Consider the following 25,270-nt stretch of genomic DNA (forward strand, 5'->3'; position numbering starts at 1 on the left):
ATAAATAATTCAAATCAAAGTATTTGGTTCATATAAAAATATAAGCATAAATAACATCAGATAACACCAAAAATCATTATTGAAAATAGGCAAAGGGAGATATATGGATAAAAGGCATATGGATAAAAGAGAGAAATATATTTTTTTCAAACAACATATTTATTGAATTTTAACTTTCATCATTATTCCTCAGAGAAATTAGTTACTTACTATTACTTTGTCCTCAAAGCTATCACTCATTTGCAATGATAATGCCCTAAAAAAAAGAGCTGTTCTCTTTCTCTTTGGTAATACTTTCAATTTTATCTCATGGATTAGCTATCAAAAGAGATAGAGAGGCTTCCCTGGTGGCTCAGTAGTTAAGAATCCTCCTGACAATACAGAGGACACGGGTTCGAGCCCTGGTCTGGGAAGATCCCATATTCCGTGGAGCAACTAAGCCTGTACACCACAACTACTGAGCCTGCACTCTAGAGCCTGTGAGCCACAACTACAACTACTGAGCCCGTGTGCCACAACTACTGAAGCCCGCGCACCTAGAGCCCGTGCTCCGCAACAAGAAGCCACTGCAACGAGAAGCCCAAGAACCGCAACAAAGAGAAGCCCCCGCTCACCACAACTAGAGAAAGCCCGTGCGCAGCAACGAAGACCCAACGCAGCCAAAAATAAAATAAATAAGTAAATGCAGTAAAAACAACCAAAAAAAGAGAGATAGAAAGACTCAGCATATTTCATACTAAGATTAAATGCATCACTGTCCGTGACTGATCACATATTACACTGCAGAGTTCCTCTGTAATGCCAGTTCTGGAAGACGGATGACATCCATGTTTTCCAATATAAAATGGTAAGGGAAGAACTAAATCTCATTATGTACAAAGTAGGTAAGAAGGAATGTACTTTGTTCTCTTCCCCTAGCAACGCCTCTACTCTGCCCTCACACCACACACCCACACTGAAACAGAATTAACAGTGTGTAGTAATGCATTTCAGAAAAGGGCTTTATTTTATAATCATTCACTAAAACGTCTTCAGATATTTCAAAGCAGTGACAGTAGTGCTTTTGCCCTCGATCACCAAATTAATACTTAAGACAAAAATAATATTTCCCTTCAATGGGGATGATCACTACTTGATGCTTATCTGAGAATTTATAATGTTTTGCCACTAGTGAGATGATTAAAAACATGTGCTCTAGAGTCAGACTACCTAGATGCATAACCTGGCTTACTATTTATATTACCTTAAGCATGTTACTTAAGCTTTCAAGTGTCAGTTTCCCACAAGTATAAGGTAGGTAATAAAAGTACCTAACATTTTTTAGTTATTCTGAAGATTAAATTAGATCATTCATGTAAAATGCTAAGATAGGGGCTGGCATAAAAGACAGCTCAATAAAAAAAATAAGCTATTATTATTATAGTTATTAAATTCCCACTATGTTCCAAACACTCTTCTAGGTATAAAATGATTAGTAAAATGCAATCCATGATTTTAAGGAGCTCATAATTCTGAAAGAGGAGGCAGACAGACAAGCAAAAAATTACAATTCATTGAGATTACCAAGTACAATGAGTTGGAGAAGAAAAAGAAAGAAAGAAAGAAAAAAATGAAACCTACTAAATATGAACAAATACAGGTTGATCACATCAAATTTCTATTTCCTGAGTGGCTGGGACAAATTCAGTGTTACCACTATACTTATTTGGGTTTAGAAACGACATGACCCAGATTTTAAATTAAATAAATTAATACTAAGATGACAGCTCCTCCTTTATTTTAAAACCTTCCTTATAATTATAGGTTTGACTAATTAGCTTATTTTAATAAGAATTTTTATTTATTTATCTATTTTTATTATTTTATGTATTTATTTATTTTTGGCTGCATTGGGTCTTCGTTGCTGCATGTGGGCTTTCTCTAGCTGCAGCGAGCGGGGGCTACTCTTAGTTGTGGTACGCGGGCTTCTCATTGCGGTGGCTTCTCCTGTTGTGGAGCACGGGCTCTAGGCACGCGGGCTTCAGTAGTTGTGGCACATGCACGCAGAGTTGTGGCTCGCGGGCTCTAGAGTGCAGGCTCAGTAGTTGTGGCACATGGGCTTAGTTGCTCTGTGGCATGTGGGATTTTCCCGGACCAGGGCTCGAACTTGTGTGCCTTGCATTGGCAGGCGGATTCTTAACCACTGCTCAACTAGGGAAGTCCAACTAACTAGCTTTTAATTGAGTTAAACTTTGCCCTTCACAAGCAGCTGAGGCAAGCTTCTGCCAACTTCCACATTAAACGTGCAAGTCCAAGTGTCTGCCCAGGTCCAGGACATATTTCATTTTGGCACACCTGTCATTCAAGCCTACTTCCAAAGTTACAAGACAATTACAGGTGTGTTTGCTTTTAAGGTGTCTCCATGTAAAATTCTGTTTGCTGCTTCTGTTGTATACCCATATTACTTAAATAATAACACATCATAAAAATCATAAATCTGAATAGCTAAATGTCAAACTACTGTACAAATAAAATTCTGAGTATATTCCCTGCTGCAAGCGTTTTACAAATTCCTGCAAATAAAAGTTAAATAAAAGTATTTCAGAAAGAATTTATTCTATTTTGTTCAACATTGACAGTCAACCAAAAAGAGCATTTTCATCCATTTTATGCAGAGTACGCAGCTCTAATAACTGCAGTGTTCATAATTTAATCCTTTAGAAAAAAATTAAAATAGAGAAATAGAACTACCTGTCAAAAGGATCTAAGTAAATACTGGATTAACTCCACCACAGAAACAAAACAAATACTAAAATGGAGCAAAACATATTCAGATCACTATGGACATAGACCCTAACTTTTGCAGTAAAACCATGGAATTTATATATCTAGGGTTGTTGGGTTTAATCTAAAGTGAAATATTCATAAGAACTTCATACAACCTAATAGGACACACATCAAATTCGTTTTCCACTTAAGGCAAAAATATAACATGGCAACAGGGGAGTTTAACAGCTGATGGATGCAATTTTTGATAATATATTTAATCAAATGCTAATTTCTGCCCTCATTCTTTTGCTGATATTTAACACATATTAAAAGGTATTTGTTTTCACTATACTGTTAGAACAACTGTTAAATGCTTTCCTAGAGTTATATGCAAGTAACCATTAAATGAGACACTGCAATGTTAAAAAACTACCTGTTAGGAATTATTTTAATAGATAATTATAAAATGAGATCATATTACATTAGAAAGCTAAGATTGTTTGGTTCAGCTGAATGTTTGAAATATGTGCAATTACAATAGAAGCCGTGACTGCAACTCTTGGATAGCTGAGCCTAACCATCAAGAAGCAAAAAACCGAGCTTCCCTGGTGGCGCAGTGGTTGAGAGTCTGCCTGCTGATGCAGGGGATGCGGGTTCGTGCCCCAGTCCGGGAAGATCCCACATGCCGCGGAGCAGCTAGGCCCATGAGCCATGGCCACTGAGCCTGCACGTCCGGAGACTGTGCTCCGCAACGGGAGAAGCCACAACAGTGAGAGGCCTGGGTAATGCAAAAAAAAAAAAAAAAAAAAAAAGCGAAAAACTGACAGAAATGTTTTAATCACAAAAGAAAAAAAAAATGATACCAGCCTTTAACTAATTCTATATTTACATTTTCCAGGACACAGGCTCTGACTATCTAATTTTTTAAATTAATCATACTCACTGATAGCAAATAATCAAAGGTACTGTGGTTTCCAACCTGACTACACATCAGAATAACCTGCGGAAAAAACTACAGATGCCACAGCCTCGAGCCAGGTGCATTAAATCACAATTTTCAAGATCTGAGGATCTGACATTTTTCTAAAGTTTGAAAGGTGATTCTCATGAACAACAAGGGTAGAGAACCACTACACTGACTTAATTTAGATTCAGAATATGAAAAAGGGAAAATGATAATTTCACAGAATCTAAGATTCAATATTTATTCAACAATACATTTAAATGCCTACTATGTGCCAGGCACTGCACTCGGGAAATATAAAGAAATAACAATGGCATTTTTCTCTGAAAAGCTTACAGTCTAGCAGAAGAAAACAGATATATAGACAGGTAATTACAATGCAGGAGCCTAACTTCTATGGCAGAGCGAATTACAGGATACTTTGGGATAGGACAGGAGAGACACCACGTTGAAGAGGCAGAAATTTCCTGGAGGAGATAAGGTTTGAAATAAACTTTAAGAGAAGTAACATCCGGTATCCATTCATAAGCTTAACTTTAAAGAATATCTCAATTTAATAAATACTTATAAAGATTCTATCATACCACTTACCAATATTAGCCTGCAGTTGCTGGAGTAGGTCCAAGTTACTTGAACAGAATTCTGGAGTTATGTACACAATCCGGTATTTGCCCCTGTAAAAACAAACAAAGAAACAGGAAAGGAAATATAAAAACAATCACCCAATGAATACAACTGAAAACCATAACACCTGATAATTTTTTAAATAGTATATTACGCCACTTATTAAAAACAAAATGAGTTATATGTGTGTAGAGATGCACATATTCTGGTTCTTTGATTTCACTTCAATGCATCAAAACAAACGTGGGCAATACCAGCCAGGAAGTACTCAGCATAAGGTGCCATTAGAAGCCAGATTCTGATTTCCAGCAGTCTAGCCCCAAAACTACAGTGACTTGAGTTAAATGATCAAGCCTAGAGTAAACCTTTTTTATGTGTTAGCAATCCACCCATTATCCTACCCTTGACCCCCATCTCCATGATTAAATCCATAGCAGTCATGTTTCTCCTGTGTACTCTGCTGTCCTGCCTACATCTTCTCGGGCCAGGGACAGACAGCATATGAAAGTCAAGTCAGTTAGGCTCTGTCCTAGAATTTGGGGGTCTAACCAAGAAACAACCACTCAGTCTCCAAGTGTCAAGACCTGTAACGTGTTAAAAGAAACAAAAAGAAGCTGCAGAGCAATCTATTTTGTAACTAGAAAAGCAGAGAATGCTCACCTCCTCAGAGAGAAGAATGAGGAATACACACAGAGGCTATGGATAAAAAGAAAGCCCTACTGTATTTTTAATACCCATTCCAGTCTCTTCCTGAGGGCTGGCTAATTTCTTTTCAGAGGGATCCACAAGACATTCCTGTATCCTTAATATAAAATTCAGTATTTGCTTAAACTAGTGTGACTGATTTCCATTCTGGGCAGATAGAATCCTAATTAAGACAATGTCTGCAATAAACGTTAGGGCTAGGGCAAAATATGTATAGAGTCTCTTTTCCATTCTACCAAATGAAGACACAGACCAAATTAAATAAAATGAAACAATGTTCTATATGAAAAGTCTATGAAATATTTAATCTACTGTGTGCTACGCATGGTGCTTTCACTAGGAATTGGAACAAAACAATTAAGAACAGAACAGATATGCTTTTCATCTCATGAAATTAACTCAGTCTAGTTAACACAGGAAATCGTACAAATAATTAGTTCTGATGCCAGACTATTCAGGTTTGAATCTCAGTTCTACCTCTTACAAGCTAAGTGATCTTAGACAAGTACTTAAGTTCGCTGTGCCTCAGTTTCTTCAGTGTAAAACAGTGATAAGAATTATAAAGACAGCTAATTCTTAGATATCTAGATTCAAGGTAAACCCAATCAAATCCCAGCTGGCATTTTAGTTGAAAAGGTGATATTAAAATACTTATGGAAATAAAAAGAACCCAGAATAGACCAAAAACAAAAACAAAAATTTGAAAGAACAAACGTGGAAGACTTGTACTACCTATTTCAAGGCTTATTACAAAGCTATAGTACTCAAGACACCAATCCAGGCAAACAGGTTGATAGAACAGAAAATAAAGAGTGTAGCAATAAACCCACATATATTTAGTCAATTTATTTTTCACAAAGGTGCAAAAGAAATACAGTGCAGAAAGGAAAGTCTTTTCAACAAATGGAGCTGGAAGAAATGGATATGCCTATGCAAAAAAAAGAACTGTAATCAATACCTGGTACAATATACAAAATGTACGCAAAATGGGTCATAGATCTAAATGTAAAACATAAAACTGGGCTTCCCTGGTGGCGCAGTGGTTGAGAGTCCGCCTGCCGATGCAGGGGACACAGGTTCGTGCCCCGGTCCGGGAGGATCCCACATGCCGCGGAGTGGCTGGGCCTGTGAGCCATGGCCGCTGAGCCTGCGCGTCCGGAGCCTGTGCTCCACAACAGGAGAGGCCACAGCAGTGTGAGGCCCGCATATCGAAAAAAATAAAAATAAAAAAAATAAAACTATAACATTTTTAGAAGGAAATAAAAAAGAAAATATTTGTGATCATGAGTGAGGCACCAAAAAGCAAAAGCAAAATCCATAAAACAACAAATTGACAAACTGGACGTTATAAAAATGAAAAAGTGATGCTCTTTAAAGGAACTGTTAAGAGAATGAAAAGAGAAATCATAAACTAAGAGATGTTTGACAACCATATACCAAATGAAGGATTTATATTCAGAATATATAAATGACTATCAAAATTCATAAGAAAAAAACAAAAATAAGGGATAGGCAAAAGATGTAAATAAACACTTCCTCAAAGAAATAAGTATATGAAAAGATGCTCAACATCATTAGTCATTAAGGAAATGCAAATTAAAAACACACTGACATCCTATTAGAATGGCTAAAATTAAAGACTGGCCATACCAAATGATGGCAGAGATGAGGAGGAATTGGAACTCTACGACACTGCTGGTGGGAACGTGAAACGTTTTGAGAGTGGTACAACCACTCTCAAAAACATCTGGCAGTTTCTCAAAAAGTTAACACAGAATTATCATATGACTCAGCAATCCTACCCCAGGCATGTACACAGAACTGAAAACATACGTTCCCATAAAAACTTACACACAAGTATTCATAGTACCATTATTCATAACAGCCAAAAAGTGGAAACAACCTAAATGTCCAGCACTGATGAATGAATATATAAAATATGAAATGTCCATACAATGGAATATTATTCATCCACAAAAAGAAATGAAGTACTGATAACATTACACAAAGTGAAAGAAGCCAGACACAGTAAGGCCACATCCTGTATGAGCCCATTTATATGAAATGTCCAAAATAGGCAAATCATTGAGACAGAAAGATTAGTGACGGGAAGGAAGTGAAGGAGGGGACAATAGGGAGTGACTCCTTCATGACATGGAGGTTTTGGGGGTGGGTTCTGAAAATGTTCTGGAATTAGATAGTGGTGATGGTTGTACAACACTGTGAATGTATTAAAAGCCACTGAACTGTACACTTTGAAAATAATTAATATACCTCAATTAGAATAAAAAGGTTAAACATATATCCACTACATGACCCAGACATTCCACTCCTTGGTTTATACCAATGACATGAGAATATATGTCTGTACAAAAATTTGTATACACTGGGACTTCCCTGGTGGCACAGCGGTTAAAAATCCATCTGACAATGCAGGGGGCACGGGTTTGAGCCCTGGTCCGAGAAGATCCCACATGCCGCGGAGCAACTAAGTCCATGCGCCACAACTACTGAGCCTGAGCTCTAGAGCCTGCGAGCCACAACTACTGAGCGCACGTGCCACAACTACTGAAGCCCATGCACCTAGAGCCTGTGCTTCTCAACAAGAGAAGCCGCCACAATGAGAAGCCCGCGCACCAAAACGAAGAGTAGCCCCCGTTCACCACAACTAGAGAAAGCCCGTGTACAGCAACAAAGACCCAAGGCAGCCAAAAATAAAATTAAAAATAAAAAGAAAGAAATAAAATAAGGTCTTCCCTGGTGGTGCAGTGGTTGAGAGTCCGCCTGCCGACGCAGGGGACGCAGGTTCATGCCCCAGTCCGGGAAGATCCCACATGCCGTGGAGCGGCTGGGCCCGTGAGCCATGGCCGCTGAGCCTGCTCGTCCGGAGCCTGTGCTCCAAAACGGGAGAGGCCAGAGCAGTGAGAGGCCCACGTACCGCAAAAAAAAAAACCAAAAAACAAAAAAAAAGAAATAAAATAAAATGATATATAGGAATGTTCATAGCAGATTTATTAGTAATTTTCCAAAACTAGAAGCGGCTTAAGTGTCCATCAATAAGGAAATGAAAACACAACTGTGGTAATTTCATATAATAAAATACCACTGATTTTTTTTTTTTAACTACTGATACATGCAAGAACATGGGGAACTGTCAAAACATGATGCTGAAGGAAAGAAATCTTAAAAGAGTTCCTTCCCATTGTATGACTTCATTTATATGAAGTTCTATAACAGACGAAACAAAAGCATGATAGAAAAACTTAAAACACTGGTTCACTTTAGGATGGTGAATAGAAGGACAGACTGGGATGGAACATGAAGGAACTCTCTGGAGTAACAGCAATATTCTACATCTGGCTAGAAGTTTAGGTTACATATTTGTATGCATTTATTAAAACTCAGTAAATGTATGTGTATGTGAATGTGTATTAATATATATGCATATACATGTTAATACATATATACACACACTTCTGTGTGCCTGAGACATTATTCTTGTTAGGAATTATGTCATGACAGGATTGGTGGGGCAAGAGACCTAGAAACCAGTCCCCACTCAGCCATTAACTCATTAGGTGACTTTGGGCAAATTCTTTTCTCTGGGCCTCAGTTTCCTCATATGTGAAATGAGACAATACTAGATACTCTCCAAGTTCTCTTCCAAAACAAAATTTTACAATTCTATCATAATAATGCTAGCCTTCCAGTCCAAGAACTGAACATAACAGATTTCTTTGAGTTTGAAAGATTTTAAAATTAACAGTTCCATAAATATACTATAAAAAGGAAGTATATTTTAAAATTATGGATATTTTGCCCATGCATTAAATAAAAATTTTTTGTGTACAAAATTTTCCCACATACCACAGACACTTGACCACATGATCAGAAATCATATAAATTACTTACAATTTAATATCCTCTAGAACATTTTTTGACTGTGCTGATCCAAGAAAGCAAGCTGGAATGTTGGACATTCTGTAAGAAAAAAACAAATATTCTGGAACCATGTGCACACTACAAATATCAACTTCATTTTTAAGTGAGAAAGAACAAAGAAATATAATGATGTACATCCTTCTTCTTTGCAATCTCTTTTTGTAACTCACTAATTTGATAAATAAATTCCTTCAAAGGCTGTATTAGAAGACAGGCTGTTACGGTGGGTTTCCCAAAAAGATTGCAGGCTCAGATTAAAGAAATTTAAAATTTTTCACAACTAAAAACTACACTTCCATGTATATACTTCACACTAGGCTAAAGAAGGGTAACCAAAAGAGAAAAGAATTTTGTGATATGTAGTGTAAACTGGCATAAAATTTGCTTTTTAAAAATTTTTTTCGGGGCCATCTGGCAGCCTTGGATTACAGAGAACTCAAGAAAGTATATAAGCTCTTCCACTAAAGTGTCATTTATTACTAATAAAGACAAAGCAACACTTTTAGCAATGCGTTACTGCGAACTAGATTTTAACATACATGATAAATTAAATATTTCCTTCACAGGAAGAAAAAAAAAGGGTGGTAATGTGGCAATGAAAGCATTACTCACTCAAGCTGGAGCACCTGGTCTTCCATCAAAGAAATAAGGGGAGAGATGACAAGGCCAATCCCGCCTACATAAACAGGTGGATACTGGAAGCACAAACTCTTTCCATACCCTTAAAATAAAAATAATACATTCAGACAAATAAAACTAAATCCTTGGTACTTTGATTTCTTTTTACAATATACTTGTATGAGATGAACAGTCACTACTAATGTGCTACCTTCCCAAGAGTTAATTCATGCATAAATTTGAGCATCTACCCTCAGCTCACTCTCTTCTACATTTCACACCATTTGTATACTTATTTGTATTTTGAGAGTTTGTGGAAAGACTAAGCATGTCAAAACCTTGAAGTTTTATTTTTTAAAGGATTAGATTATTTGCTTAAGTACAACTTACCAGTTGCCATGACAACAACATTATCTCTTCTTTCTTCCAATACAGAATGAATCACTTTCCACTGAACCCTGGAGAATGAAAAGCAAAAAGCTGCTCTGTTTTACTAACAAGAAACCCAAGGGACAAGTTGAAATCCATTTAATTTTTTCACTTCCTCCAGAATTTTGTTTACATTTTTGAGCTTCAATAAAAATATAAGAACCCTGGAACTTGAAAACAAAAGCCCCATTTGACCAACCTCCCATTCAAGCTGACTGAACAACTAGGACTTCTGTTCATATTTGTATTAAATTTTATTACATATAGCTAAAGTATAACATAAATTCCAGCTTCATCCTAGATATCCAACAGAGTCACTGATTTAAAATAAATAAGAGAAATGCTCTAGGTGAAAAGATTGACTAAGAAGGGAAATGAGGGAACTTTCTGGAGTGATTGTAATGTTCCATATTTTTAAAAGGGTTTAGGTTACATGTACACTTAAGATTTGCAAACGTTAAACACCTAAGGTTTAACCATTTCTTTGTATGTAAATTTTAGCTCAAAAGTTTAAAAATTAAATAAATAAATAAATATTTAACTATAGTTAATGATTTACATGCTAAAGTAATTAGGGGGAAGTGTAAGGATGTCTACAATTTACCTTGAGATGCATTTTAAAAATTGAATGGATTAAAAAGTGGATAGAGAGAAAATCAATATATAATAAAGCAAGTATAATAAAATGTTAACAGTGAATTAATGGTGAATATACAGGCATTCATAGTAAAAAAAAAAACAACTCTAATGTATCTTTGAAATTTCTTTTAATAAAATGTTGAGGGAAAAATCAACTGGAAAGGTGATCTTAAATTCACTGATATGTACATTTATGTGCATTTTTCTATGTGTAGGACATAGCTTAATTTTTTTTTTATTTTTTAAGATCAAAAGGAAAAATGAAAGAAATGCTTCCATGGATTAAATTTTAAGTTCCCAAAATAGAAAAAATACAGTTTAGAGTTTTACATTCTTATTAGTTTTATTCAACTTTACTTGTTCTTCATCTCATTTGTATTCCTCTCATTTTAATACTTATAAATGTGCCCCCTTGGATGTAAATACCTTTGAATATGTTAAAACTGATATGATTATCACTGTTTTTCAAACTATTGTCTAATGAATTTCTATTACAACAACATGCTTTGGACAATGAGATGCACAGACAGGCACACACATACGTATATAATAAAATACAAGTCAGCATTAAATTAATTTATTAATGTCTCTACCCAGAACTCTCTATAGTAAGGAAAACCATTTTCCCCACTTATGAAAACAATCTGCAGACATGAATTTTACATAAATATTACTTCAAAATAATTCTGTAGTCACTTAGAAAAAATACAGTGTGGCATGTATAAACTATAATGAAGTTGTGCTTTTACTGTTAAATGGATGGATTATTTGCCTTTTTTCCTTTGTGAAGAAAACAGTAAACATGCAACTTAATTAACTGAGATTATACTCACGGCTTAAAACTAGAATGGCCAAAGTAGGTCTTGAGGCAATTAATTTGCTTTGCAGTAGGTCCTGGTAACCAACAGTCTTAAAATAAAATGGACATTTACGTTAAAATAGAAGTACACAAAGTGAGAGGGAGTAAGTTTTATTTCACTGACTTCTTTTAAAGAATATAGTGGTAGGTACCAAAGGTCACTGTTGTCTTTTAAATCCACCCAATTTTGTCCTCTGGGTACCAGTCATGACTCCAGGTAAACCCTTTGATTAATTACCTAATACTAAGGAGTAGAACTTTGTTGTGATTCAGTTTGCCAGCCCCGTAAAAAAACAGTGTTTTGGAATTTGCTATACTTTCAAAAACTAACATTTAGAGCCAACAAGGGCAAGCAAAACGCCAATCCAAATTTCATAATATAACCAACTTCCAATCAATAGTAAGCAGAAATCACATTACTGTCACAAATAAAATCTATAGATAAAACAAGATCTTCATTTTAATTACCATTCCACCAAATCTTTGACCAAAATTCCAACTGCATGGCAGAATGGAATGACATTAATTTACCCCACTGATTTTCATTTTTTCCTCAGGTTGAAGGGTTCATGAGGGGCGGAGAAAGAGCAAAGCAAAGAGTCAAGATAATTCATTTCTAAACAAATGAATATTTGTCCATATTTAATACAAGAAAACATAGGAAAAAAACTTTTTTAACATTTTCATGTATTTGCATCTACAAAATTATTTTAAATTTTCCACATTTTAACATTGATGAAATCTAGCTCTAAAGAGTTCTACTCTATGAGAAGATACCCACACCTTGTCATAATGAGTATCATATCACTTAAATGACAGAAGATTCACTTAGTGGATTCTTTACTAGAGTTTGCATATACAAGATGAAAATTAGTCCATTTTGCTATTTGACACTCTGTCACTTATTTTAAGTAATAAGCTCCTGAAGGACAGACACTGTGTACCTATGCCATTTACAATAATGTTTAATATAATTAATTAATTTACGATTTCTTATTTATGATTTTGACAAACAAAATATAAAATTTAGGATGAAAAGTTTCACATCACCATGTTCACCAAATGACACAACACTTCTATTACTTTACTCTTCTAAATAGTAACATTGTGCTTTATGAAGACCAAAGCACTAAGGGATTTAATGACAAGTTTCTAGGACCTAATTAACTACATGCCACAAAATCATTGACCTCCAAAATGTTTAAAACCTGGACCCTAAATTAAAACCAGTGGTAGGTATCAGAGATGAGCCGTTTCAAACATATTACAGTGCTTACCTTCATCAACAACTTCTTCCTCTTCAATGGCTTCATTCTCGTCTTCATCATCATCTTCAGAAGGAAGACCCAGATTTCTTTCCATTTCTATGCATTTTGAATGATTTGGATCTACTGTGCTACTATTTAGGTTTTCTAAAGACTGAACGTTTAAAAGAATTTTTAAAAGCAAAATCATTGACAGTGTTGTATCTTTTTCAGCGAACACAAAAGGAGTATTATTAACGGAGCCTACAATTTAGTTCAAAGCTGGCAGATGTGCAAGCAATACCACAAAAGAACATGTGTGCTCCAGTTTAAATATGTGCTCAAGAATGGTTTCTAAGGCACAAGGCCAAAGAGGAATACTGCCAGCATAAACAGGGTTCATTAATACCATATAATGAACTGCCCCCAGGGAAAGTTACCATAAATTTTGAATTTAGATTATTTAAAACATTTTTTTCTTTATCATATTTCAATGCTTTCAATTCCAAAGTGGTAAATGTGGGTTTTAATGTTATTTTTGTAATGAGTTTCTCTATAGCATGTGTCAGTCACATTCTTTTTGAGTAAGCGTAAGGTTTAAACTATAAGCAAACAATAAATGTGTTTTTGGAGTTGTCAAAACAACAACAAAAGACAGATAATTTTAGGAAAGGAATATTACAAATGCGAAATGAAGTTTATTTGTTTTCATTTCGGCTTGATATCTGATTTCCTCCCCTAAATCAAGGTTATCTATTTAACGAACCTAAGGATATTTCATAATTGTTTCATCTGTAAAATTTCTAACTGAGAAATAACAGGAAGAATTATTAAACCACAGTTCTCATTTTCTCTTTATATTAAACCTTCCATTTAGTAAGTTTGACTTTAAAGGTTTTTTTAAAAGTGTATTCATTTCAGGCCTACAAAAGGAAAAACAAGTGATTTTCTTCCTGATTTTTTATTCAAGTCAACAAAGAGACTTAGAAAAGCATTTTGGAAATAAAGTTCTCTCATATGAGGTTTAATATATAATATAAAGTTGTGAAGAGGTTCAATATACAATATAAAGTTTTGAAAGTCCACAACTATCCTATAAATGCACTACTTTAACAGCACTCCTCGGAGAAATGGCTCATCACTAAAGGAATATGGTTTAGTATGTACACTCTTTTATTATTGTTAGCTAATGTTTATTATAAACACTTAGGAAATGCCAGGCTCTTTAGTAAACTCTTCAAAAGTAACACCTTAATAATAAATACGACTGTTAACTGAGTATCAAAAAGCTAAGAAACTCGCCCGAAGTCACACAGCTAATAAAGGGAGAAGCTAGAATTTGAACCCACATTTACATTCAGAATCCACATTCCTATCACTACCCACTACACTGCCTCAAAATTAAAGAATCAGACACTTAATCTCATTTCATAAAAAGAAAAATCACATCAACCTAAAGATGAGGACTAACAAGTATGCGTAATGGTGAACTTCTGTGTTTTTCTTCATTTTTCACTTTATTTAGCAAAATTTAGGCTTTTCTTTCTAATTTTCCATCCTTGATTCATAAGACCTGACAAAGAAACCCGAGGTCAGGTGAAGTAGAAAATACATAAATTATTAAATGATATTTTCAACTTTGATTACAAAATAGGGGGAAACTGAACCATTTAAAACATTAGAAAATTATATATAATAGAAAACAGCAAATAAAACCAAAGGAAGTAAAGAAGAATATGGAATGTATAAAAACAGAACCTCCAAATACAAGTGGATATACATGGATGGGAAGAAAGAGAAACCTATTTCAATACTGGAGAGCTGAATCACTACCCATGTTCCAGGAAAAGTAAGTGACCCAAGAGGGAAGAGAAAACATACTACTGTTTTCTACTATGTAAAAATTAGTATACTACTCCTACTACTACTACATTATTCATAGACCATACCAAGATATAAAGAAATATGAAATGGAAAACAAAATCTAATGTTACATAAGTGATAGCAATCTCATTGTGGTGGGACCAGTTTAGAATTAGGCAATATTTTACTTAATTAATGTCCCTTGTAAAGAACTGGAAGTAATTTTCCATAATGTTGAACATACCTTAAGCATCTCCATTTCTAAATCTTCATCACTCTCAATTACATAAGATATATCCTCTTCGTTATCCTTGGAAGACAAAAAAAAAAAAAAATTTCAAACATTAATTTCCAGCATAATTGACTCCATACCCTCTTTTCCACAAAATAAAGTTCCTATATGCTAAATAACCTTAGACTACTTCCTATTCTTCTCTAATAAATAAATTTATAATATATATTTATATGTTTATATGACAGGTAGATAGAAAGATAAAAAATAAGAAGTGTTTTTATTTTTTAAATCATTATTTATTTGCTGTGTGGGTCTTTAATGACTTTTTTAAATGCTAATAATTATTACACAATAAAAAATGGCAATAATTGGAGTAAAAGATGTGAGTCAGATCATGAAATCCTGATCACAATTCTATGTCACTGTATGCAACATATCACTTTAAAGTGAATAACTAATACAAAATTTCTAGAAAATCAAAAGGTAATGCAGATGTTAGCAAAAGATATTCCCCAAAAGAAGAATCTGCTTTACAAATGGTTGGTATGAAAACAATGTTAAAAGAAAGTGCATTCATATACTGACAGAAGCGATTACTAATATAGTTACCAAACACAGAGAAGCACTGAGACTCTGTCATTAGAAAACTGAGGAAATAATCCTATTAAATGACTTTCAAATCTAATTTTAAGAACTTAAAACTTAGTTATTATAAAAGAAAATGTATAAAATTCTACCAAACATAAGCAACAAAGGTAATTTTTTTAATTAATGAAAAACAAATGAGGTAAAAATTATACAGCTATATGTCTCTTTTGTCTTTACAATAAAAGAAACACAATGATTCCTCCAATACAACTTCACTATTTCAAAAAATATGCTTGTTAGCCAACAGAAAAACATAATCTCACAAATTAATCAAATCAGAACATAATAATTAGAAACCTAAACATGAAGTTGAGAGAAAATATAGAATGTTTAACAATAATCTATCAAGAAAAAAATGTAGGTTTCTGACTCTAGATGACAGTAAAGGTTAGTGTCAAGCAAAAACATCAGTTTATTAGAAACCCTCTCAGACCATCAAGTGAAGAAAACCCATATGAAGAAATAAAACTACTCTCAAAAATCAAGTTTGGAAGAGAATCCCTAGTAGATATGTAGGGAATCCACAAAAAGAAGAGGTATATATTAGGTAGGAGAAATGCTTAGCAAATTATAACAAATGTGTATTGACACTAAAAATCTTTCCACTATAAAATGCTGCTTATTATAGTAAGTCAGGAGTAGCAAACCCAGTCCACTTTTTGCTTTTGTAAATAAAGTTTTACTGAAATGCAGACAGGCTATTTGTCTATAGCTGCTTTCACACTGAATTGGCAGAACTGGGCAGTTAACAACAGAAACTGTGTGGTCTGCAAAGCCTAAAATATTTACTATCTGCCCCTCTACAGAAAAAATCAGCCAACCACTACCATGAATGAAAATTGTTTTCTCTTTACTGTATTTAGTACCTCAGGAGATTTGCAAGTAACATCACCAAGATGTTTTTCCTGAGCCTGTTGTTCCAAACGTTGGAGTTCATCTTCTGTAATATCTAATGACATGAAACAAACTCTTTCTGGAGTCTCTTCCAACTTATTATCTTCTAGTTCATCTTCAAATCCATCTTCTTGTTTTACTTCGTTTGCAAGTACATTTTCTCCATCATGTTTAATTAAATTATCAGGTGTTGTGTCCCATGCTTCATCTGTAACTTTAGTAAAAATTTTATGTTCTCTAATTTGTTTCTGTTGTACTTCACCAGCAGTGGGCTCTTCCAACGGTAATAAGTGAAAATTACTGCTGGGCCTCAGTCCATTCTCAGTAGAACCAAGTATCATCTTCCTCAATGAATACAGATTTTCTGAAATATCCTTCAATAGTACAGAAACCCTAAAAAAAAATTTAAGAAAGGTGAGTTCAACTTTAATTGTGTTAACTCTAAGGACAAGTTTTAATGCTTTTTAAAAGAAGAAGATCTTCACTTAAAGGACACACTGGATTAAAGATGCTCTTCATACCCTAATACCCACTATATGCTTATAGCTTCTGGGCTACTCTCTAGTACAGCAAGGTACTTCTACATTCAACAGCTGACTTGCGTGCTTACTGAAGTGTCAGTAGTGTTTTGTCCCAAACTAATTGTTTATGGTGTCATTCCTTATCCATACCTGATTTTCATGGTAAGCAGATATCCAAGCCTGTCAAACTGTATTTATAAATGAAAAGCAAATATGCTCTGAATGTGGCCTCACGCAGTCCACTGGAAGTGCAGTTAAGTGAACTTGAATTCATGTTTATGGCATGTATTTTGGCTGTTCAGAGGCCTTTTTTGTTCTCCCCTGGTTTAGAAGTGTAATCTACATAAGTGAAGTAACACCGGAGACTTTTACAAAGAACCTGAAATAAGAGATTTAACTAGTTTTTGTTTTGACACTAAAACTTTACAAGATATACCTTTATGAAAAATGAATCCAAGGACTTCCCTGGTGGTCCAGTGGTAAGGAATCCACCTTCCAAAAGCGGGGGATGCAGGTTTGATCCCTGGTCAGGGAACTAAGATCTCACATGCCGTGGGGCAGCTGGGCCCGTGCATCACCACTACTGAGCTCCTGCGCTTCAACTAGAGAGAAGCTCGTGCACCACAGCAAAGAGCCCGCAGGCCGCAACTAAGACCCGGCACGGCCAAATATAAATAAATAAATAATAAATCTTTGTTTTAAAAAATGAATCCAGTATTCCCCATTCTCAAATTTTAAGAAAACTACTCAGCGTTGATATTACAAAGCAAAGCATGAAGCACATGTAATTTCCATTCAATAGATATTCTAATTCCTAGAAAAAATCTGAAATGCATGTGAACAGTAATTTTTCATGTAAATGGTGATTTTTCTTCTTCCATGGAGGGAAAAATGTAAAAATGAATATGAAATAGTGTTATTAGTACCTTTCCCCAGTTGACAGTTATTTCTTTCAGAAATTCTCAAAGTTACATAAAAACTGCTGAAACAAATTGCTAGGGGGAAAATCACTTTGAAAAAGAGCTGAATTTCTACCTCATACTTTGAAATCCATCAAAATCTACCACAAATCTCATCCAAAAAAGAATACATTAACATTGCATTTTGTCAGAGTCAGAATTCTATTTCAACTAACTGCTTCACATTCATACAAAGGATTTTGGCCTCAAAATTTTATTACCACATTATAATCAATCACTGTTCAAGAGCACTCCTGCTTTTAGAGGTTTAACAAGGGAGTCATTCAGCAATTAAGGACAGAGCCAGGCCTGATTCCAAGAAGAATCAGCTGCTGGGCACCAGTAGTCCAATGTCTGTTAATCCAAATATCCCAAGTTATCTAATGCTTCGGCTATAAAATAGTCTTTAAAATCTAAATGCCTCTTGTTTTAACTGTCTGCTGATTAGGTAGACTTCTTTATATAATAATCACTTAATAGCCAGAAAAATGAAGCTACTAAAAGTTGCTTTTATTTATAGATTTCAAGTAACCAAACTATAAATATAATTAAATGAAAAATGAGCAAAAACAGAAAGAAAGAGACAACTTTGAATCTTCAATATTTTCTTTCATGTGAACTTAGGACTTTTATTTTGCTTTGCTTCATAAAACATCCTACAAAGCAGACAGAAAAGCCTCAAACTTTTTGTGCACAATTTAACAATTGGAAAGATATTTCTCAGATTTATACATCAGTCTGCGTGCATGTATGCAAGCATGAGTCTACCCTAATGAACAGTAATTCTTCACTATATATAGGAAAATGCAATAAGAACAAACAGAATTGATAAAAACAGAAATATTTAACCTCTGTGGATTTTCCAGTTTTTCGAAAGTATCAGGAAGATGCTTAGCCAGATCTATCATCTCCTCAGAGACTGAAGTCAATTGTTTCTTCACGTCACTAGGTAGTACTTCTTCCTCTGGAAAAAAAGAATCAGTACTAATTTTCAAACTACAAAGCAGAGATATTTATTTAAACAGCATTATGGCTTAAATTTTCATTTTGTTTCTTTAAATGAATTCCAACAAAAAGACTTCCTTAACCTATCTCCAAATCACCTCAGTCACTTTATTTCCCTTCCAAATTTTTGCTCTTTAAAATTTTAGACTAAATTCTAAGTGATCTTCATTCATACATATTACAACCCAGTGGTTATCAACCTAGGCAGAAGGTGAAGGCAGAAATGAGAATCGGAACCCATCTGCACTATTTCAAAATCAGAAATCAATAAAACACCACATGGGAGGCTACGTACTAAATACAGTTTGGTAAACATAACCTTACCCAGCAGCCATTCCTCACTGCCCTCATTACCAGTCATCACAAAATAAAATGCAAGCCTTTCTAATCAGTGGTCATCTTCCAAACTCGCAGCTTCATTCTGTCTGATGGGTCTCCATCAACACCACAAAACCTGCCCACCTTTCCCAAACCCTTCCCCTGCTTAGAATTTCTTACTCTTCATCACCACTTCTTGTGTCCTTTACAAGTCCACCCGGCTCCTCTGAAGCACTGGACATAGGATACACCATTAGCTATTCCTGCTTGCTGCAGTTATCCTGTGATCTCAAAAACTACATAATTCATTGAAGATTTCGGCACCTGGTTCACTGTCTCTTCCTTCCCTACTACTCCTGTGATAATTCCTGGTAACTTCAACATTCACAGGTAACTTGATAATTCCTGGCCACCTAAGAGTATGGTGTTTTCAGTTCCTCATTCCCTCCATTTCCAACCATCTTTTCCTCAACTGACCTCAGCCACTCCTTCCCATAACCATACCCTTGATTTTACAATTGCCAGTAAAGTCACCATTTCCAAACTTCAATTACAAGCATTCCATCCTCTGAACACCTGCATGCTATCTTTCTTTCCAACACGCCTTCCCCAATACAACAATTCTTTCACACTTTCAGAACCAAGTCCATTGACCTACCGCCTTTTCCTTACCCATTACCCTTGTCACTCCCCCCATCACCCATGTCTTACGGTCCTTCCTTACCCATATTAATCATTCCTTCCTGTGGACTGAACTCTTTTGCTCCTTCCTTCTTCTATGGCAAAACACTACTCTAATTAAACCCACTTTTTTTACCTCGTTGATGTCTATACCGAAACAGTTGAGTATAGTTGAAAATAAAACACAGTTATGATTATGATACTTTGCTTTACATTCATGCACAGATCTCGACGAACCCTCAGTAATGACTGTTAATTATTCTACATCTCCCACTCTCCCACTCTCAAGATGACTATTTCATACCTCATTCTCTCTCTTCAAGCCCCCAACACCTGCCCGTCCCTCCTTTTACTCAGAGAACAACTTCACTTCTTACTTCATTAAGAAAACAGAAACAACAATGAGAATTACCTCGTCTCCCCACCAATCTGCTGATTAGTCTGTATTCACATCACTACTCCCATTTACAAATTCCTTGAAAGAAAGAATTGTCCATACTCACTGTCTTCAAATTTTCTAATTCAATTTTCTCCTAAACTGACTCCCACTAAGCTTCTTCCAAAAGCTGCTTTTAGGAAGGTTACTGACGGCCTCCACACAGTCAAATATAACGGTTAATCCTAGCTGCTCATCTCACTCAAATTCTCAGAGGCACTGAAAACAGATGACTTACTCGGACTCACAAGATTTTCTTCACTGGCTTCTGAACACCACCCTCCTGTGCTTCCTCCTCCATCACTGCCCCTTCACAGGCCTCTTTGCTGCATGCGCCTCATCTTCCTGAGCGCTAGAGGTTGGTGTGCCCTTGACGTCAATACTTGGGGGCCTCTTCTGTTCTTTATTCCACTCGCTCCCTATTTTATCTTCTCTGGTTTAACTACCATCTGTATGCTGACGACCGCCAAGTTATATCTCCAACCACCTGAACGCACTCCAGAATCATGTTTCCAACTAAGATATCTCCTTGGATATGAATAAGCCTCTAAAACTTAGCATGGCCAAAACTGAAATCTAGATTTTTCTCACTCAAATCTGCTCTCCTCATAATCTTTCCACTGTGACTGACCCTCCCATTCACTCAGTGGATCCAACCAAAATACCCAGATTGTTCTCTCACTCTCTACATCTCACCGCCCACAGAGAATTCATCAGCAAATACATACACCCTCTACGGCTTCTCACCCCTCTGCTGCTACCAGCCTAATTCACACAATCATCATCTCCTGTCTGGACTATTACAATAGCCTCCAAACCGACTTCCCTGCCTAAACACTTGCCCTCCTACAGCATCCAGAAAAATACTTTCAAGGTAAAAATTTAATCATATCATTCTGCTGCTCCAAACCCTATAAGGATTTCGCATCACTCATCATGGTATTTATTTTAATTAATAAAATATGAAGTCAGATTCACAGCCTATAAGGCCCTAAATGCTCTGGCCCAAGCTACTTTTCTGGCATCATTTCCTATTCCTCTCACTCTTACTCATTTCGCCTCAGTCACACTCACTGTCCCTCAGACACTGTGCTCTCTCTTCCCCTCACGCCTTCCATGTTCTCCCCTTGGGCATCATTCCCTCACTCAGACAAATGAAGTAAAGAGGTTTGGCCTGCTTTGGTTCAGTGCAATTTTGTCAGCAAGTGGTACACTGCCTGACCCACAGTAAACACCCAACAAATATGGTATATGAATAAATGAGTAACTATTCCCTTTCCAAACCAAGCTTCTTAAAAAAAAAAAAAAAAGTTACTTACACAAGCCTTCTCACTTTCCTTACATCTTAGTCCTCTATTCACACAAACGTGATTTCTCCCACATCATTCCACTCTTGCTTCGGTTACAGGACCTTCATGGTACCCAAGACTGTGACCCTTTCTTGTGCCCCCATGACCACTCTCTCCTCGATATACCCTTTTGTCACCCAGTACACCAAAGCTGCTGCAGTAAAAGACTACAAATCCAAGGACTAATTCTGAGTCCTCAGCTTCTCAGACTCTCAGGAAAATTTAAAACAGTTGATAACACCCTCCTACAAAAAACATGCTCTTTACTTGGCCTGCTGCACACCCCGCCTCCTCATTTCCTTCTATGCCCATGGCAGCTCCTCTGGTGTCCCCCTCCTCCACGCAAACATTAAATACTAAGAGTTCCTCACGACTCTCAGCCCCACTTCTTTATCTCAAACTCCTCATTCTTTACCTTGAATTCAAACTGTCCCCTGAGTTTCAGGCTGGGTATCTAAGTGCCTGCAGGCCACCACCTCCATTTCGCTAGCTCGCAGGCTTCCTTCCTTTAACATGCCTAAAATCAACTGTATGACTCCTCGACCCCAAACCCTGCTGCTCCTCTTCAACGTTTCTCACCACTGTTGCTCATGCCAGCAGCACAGGACTGATCCTTGGCACGTGGCTCACACCATCACATTAAATTCTTTTCATTTTACTGCCCTGTTAAGTGTCTTTTGCATCTATCCACTTCTCTCCATCCTCAATACAACCAACCAAGCCAGGTCACCATCACCTCTCACTTGGATTATGGGCACAGCCTCCTAACAGGTCTTTCCACTGTGACCCTTGCCCTCCAGAACCCATTTTCTGGTCTACAGTCCAAGTTTGTATTTTTTAATGTAATTCACGTCACTCCTGTGCTTAAAACCCTCAATAGCTCTTAGGAGGAAATGTAAACCCCTAACATGGCCTATCTGCTTTCCTTTTTCTGCTTCTCCTACACCCCCCACCCTGTCATATTCAATAGCTCACCGTGCTTTACTGCTTTCAGTTGCCTATAGATACCTCTTACCTCTGAAACTTGGCCCCTGCTACTACCTGTGCCTTTGACACTTCTCTGCTCTTCAGCTAGCTGACTCCTGCTCATATTTCAGGTCTTGCCGTAAACATCACTTTCTCCATAAAATATTCTCTAATACCTCCAAATATGCATGGCTGCCTCTCCTATATGCTAACCGTAACACCTTTTTTTCCCACATCATAAGCCTCATCTTCCTACACTGCCTTTTTTTGGTTCATCTATATCCCCCATAAAGTTGTAGGTTTCCCTCTCAGGAAACAGATTGTGCCTGTCTTGTTCACTGCTGGATCTCCATTCATAAAGGGCTGAATAATATTTAATAAATGAATAAAAATATATTTAACTACTGTATCATTTAGTGTTTATTAGCTACCATCTTGGGAATAAGCTAGTATTTTAAGTGAGAAACAATGTGCAAATATCTTTTTATTTTCTGATGTTCTAATCTTCCTGTATCCTTTAATAAAAGAAAAAACACAAACTTATAATACAAACCAAAAGTGGTCATTTGAAAATATCGTCTGTATATACACGGGGAAAATTTGAGAAAGGTGAGGTTGACACTGCTGGAAGGAAAGGAGGGAGGGAGGGAGGAAGTGGCCATTCTGTTTGGAGAAAAACAGCAGAGTTATCGTATCCTGGAGAAAATTTAGAAATTTAAACCAGGGCACTATAAAGCATCTTATATACTTTAAATATTTATAGCAAAGATGTATAATCTCCAGACTGAGAGGTGAGTGGTTGTATCAGTGATGTTATTAAGACCCAACTCTAGAAGCCTAGTGAACAGCAATGCTACAAAGGAAAACTAGTTAAGTCCTGCTTTGCTACAACCAACATGCCTGAAGCCCTAAGCTTTGGCCAAATAGACCTCATCCTAATGTCAACACTGCTCAGACAATCAAGGAGTTGTAATAATACTAAATATTTTGCACGTGTGTGAATACTTTTTGGAGATAAACCTCACAAATGAGCAAATTCAAATCTTACCTTTTATTTTCAGACCATAACATACCTTCATGTATAGCAAATATCTGTACAGCGTCTCCCGAATTTTCTAATTTTTGATAAATGATGAAACCAGCCTACAGGAAAACCAAAAAATGAAAACAGTATACTAAAGATCACCAAATAAAATTTCATGTCCCATCTTTACAAAAATCTAAAACAATGATTTCCAAGGCACCCAAAAAGCTGAATTCAACCTATTAAGTTATGCAAAGGTCTAAATGTCTTTATTTATTCACCACACCAATTGTGAGAATGCAGAAAGTAGCTGTCTACACCTTAAAATAAAAATTTTAACATTTTAACGTCCAATATTATGAGCAGGTTAACGAAATCAAATAACTTATAAATGGAATCTAACAAAATACAATCAAGTAAGAGAAAACTGTTTGACTACAGATATCCATTCCCCATTATCTCATTATTAGCTGTTAGTCAGTGTATATACAGTCCTCCTTCTAGCTACTGTTAATAGGAACAATCAAGTCACATGAATTTCTCATGAATAAAAATGCTACAGAACTTGTACTAGTTCTCAACAAGTTTTCTGATTTTTTTAAACATAACATAAAGGAAAATTATCTTTCTATTTCCCCACAAAATTGAATTTCTTCTGTTTATAAATAAAAGGAGCTTCCATTCATAAAAACAGATGCAAAAAAGTAAACAATAAGATATTCATCTACAAATAAAAGTATAAGGGGAAAAAAAGTCCATTGGGACATAAAATACATTTCTTGGAAACAAACAAACAATAGTGCTATATATATAGATAAGGCCAGATTTCATTATGTACGAATATGTAAATATGAAAATACATCTGACTAACAGCAGTAGAAAGCTAATTGTGGAGGCAATTTTTCTAAATTTTTACATTTTAAATATAAATGTAAGAAATAAGGCCAGTTTCAATATAGAAACTGCATTGTAGTTCTTTTTATTCTGTAGTGGCCGATAATAAAATACATCATCAATACCATTTGTTCTTGCTCAGTCTAAGCTTATTCGCCTTGCATGTTTTCAGAGAACTCACATTTTTTACATATAAATTGGACATTATTTTGGCTTCATGACAATAAAAATAACTAGTATTAAACAATCTATTGATTGGTACTTGCTAATTAATACTCAGAATTACAAGTTTCACTAAATTTCTTCCTAAGCATTTTTAATGCCAAACTGATTTAAAAGACTTTAGTTAAGTTTGTGCCACTACCACAATAAAACTTTTATAAAGTAATTTATTATAAAGTTTAACAAACAGATCATAGTCTAAAGATGTCTGGTACATACATAAGCATCAGTGGCTGCATATAGTTTCTGGTCCTCAGTGAGGGGAAACTTACTCCAGTTGCTGCAGCGGATAGACTTGTCTTTCAGAAGCTGTTTACCAAAGAGGTGTTTAACCAAACCACTGAGGCTCCAGGTCTCTGTACATTTCAACTAAAAGCAATGAAAAATCAACTCAGCAAAAATTATTTCCTTCTATTTTCAGATATCCTAATTATCTGATACCAAATGAACATGTCACACATAAAGCTGGAAATGTTACACCAA

At 35.7% G+C, this 25,270-nt stretch overlaps 1 protein-coding gene across 1 annotated transcript in view; it reads right to left on the reverse strand.

Moving 5' to 3' along the window:
• Window positions 1-25,270, reverse strand: part of WRN (WRN RecQ like helicase) — a 96,069-nt gene that overhangs the window by 64,867 nt on the left and 5,932 nt on the right. The window contains 11 exon segments of the mRNA XM_065899947.1: window positions 4,304-4,386; window positions 8,954-9,022; window positions 9,596-9,704; window positions 9,992-10,059; window positions 11,503-11,578; window positions 12,797-12,947; window positions 14,880-15,008; window positions 16,340-16,805; window positions 18,742-18,856; window positions 23,721-23,790; window positions 25,007-25,156. Coding sequence (XP_065756019.1) covers window positions 4,304-4,386; window positions 8,954-9,022; window positions 9,596-9,704; window positions 9,992-10,059; window positions 11,503-11,578; window positions 12,797-12,947; window positions 14,880-15,008; window positions 16,340-16,805; window positions 18,742-18,856; window positions 23,721-23,790; window positions 25,007-25,156 — 1,486 coding nt within the window.

The sequence above is a fragment of the Phocoena phocoena genome, chromosome 21 (assembly GCF_963924675.1).
Source record: "Phocoena phocoena chromosome 21, mPhoPho1.1, whole genome shotgun sequence".
In the NCBI taxonomy this organism is placed as follows: Eukaryota; Metazoa; Chordata; class Mammalia; order Artiodactyla; family Phocoenidae; genus Phocoena; species Phocoena phocoena.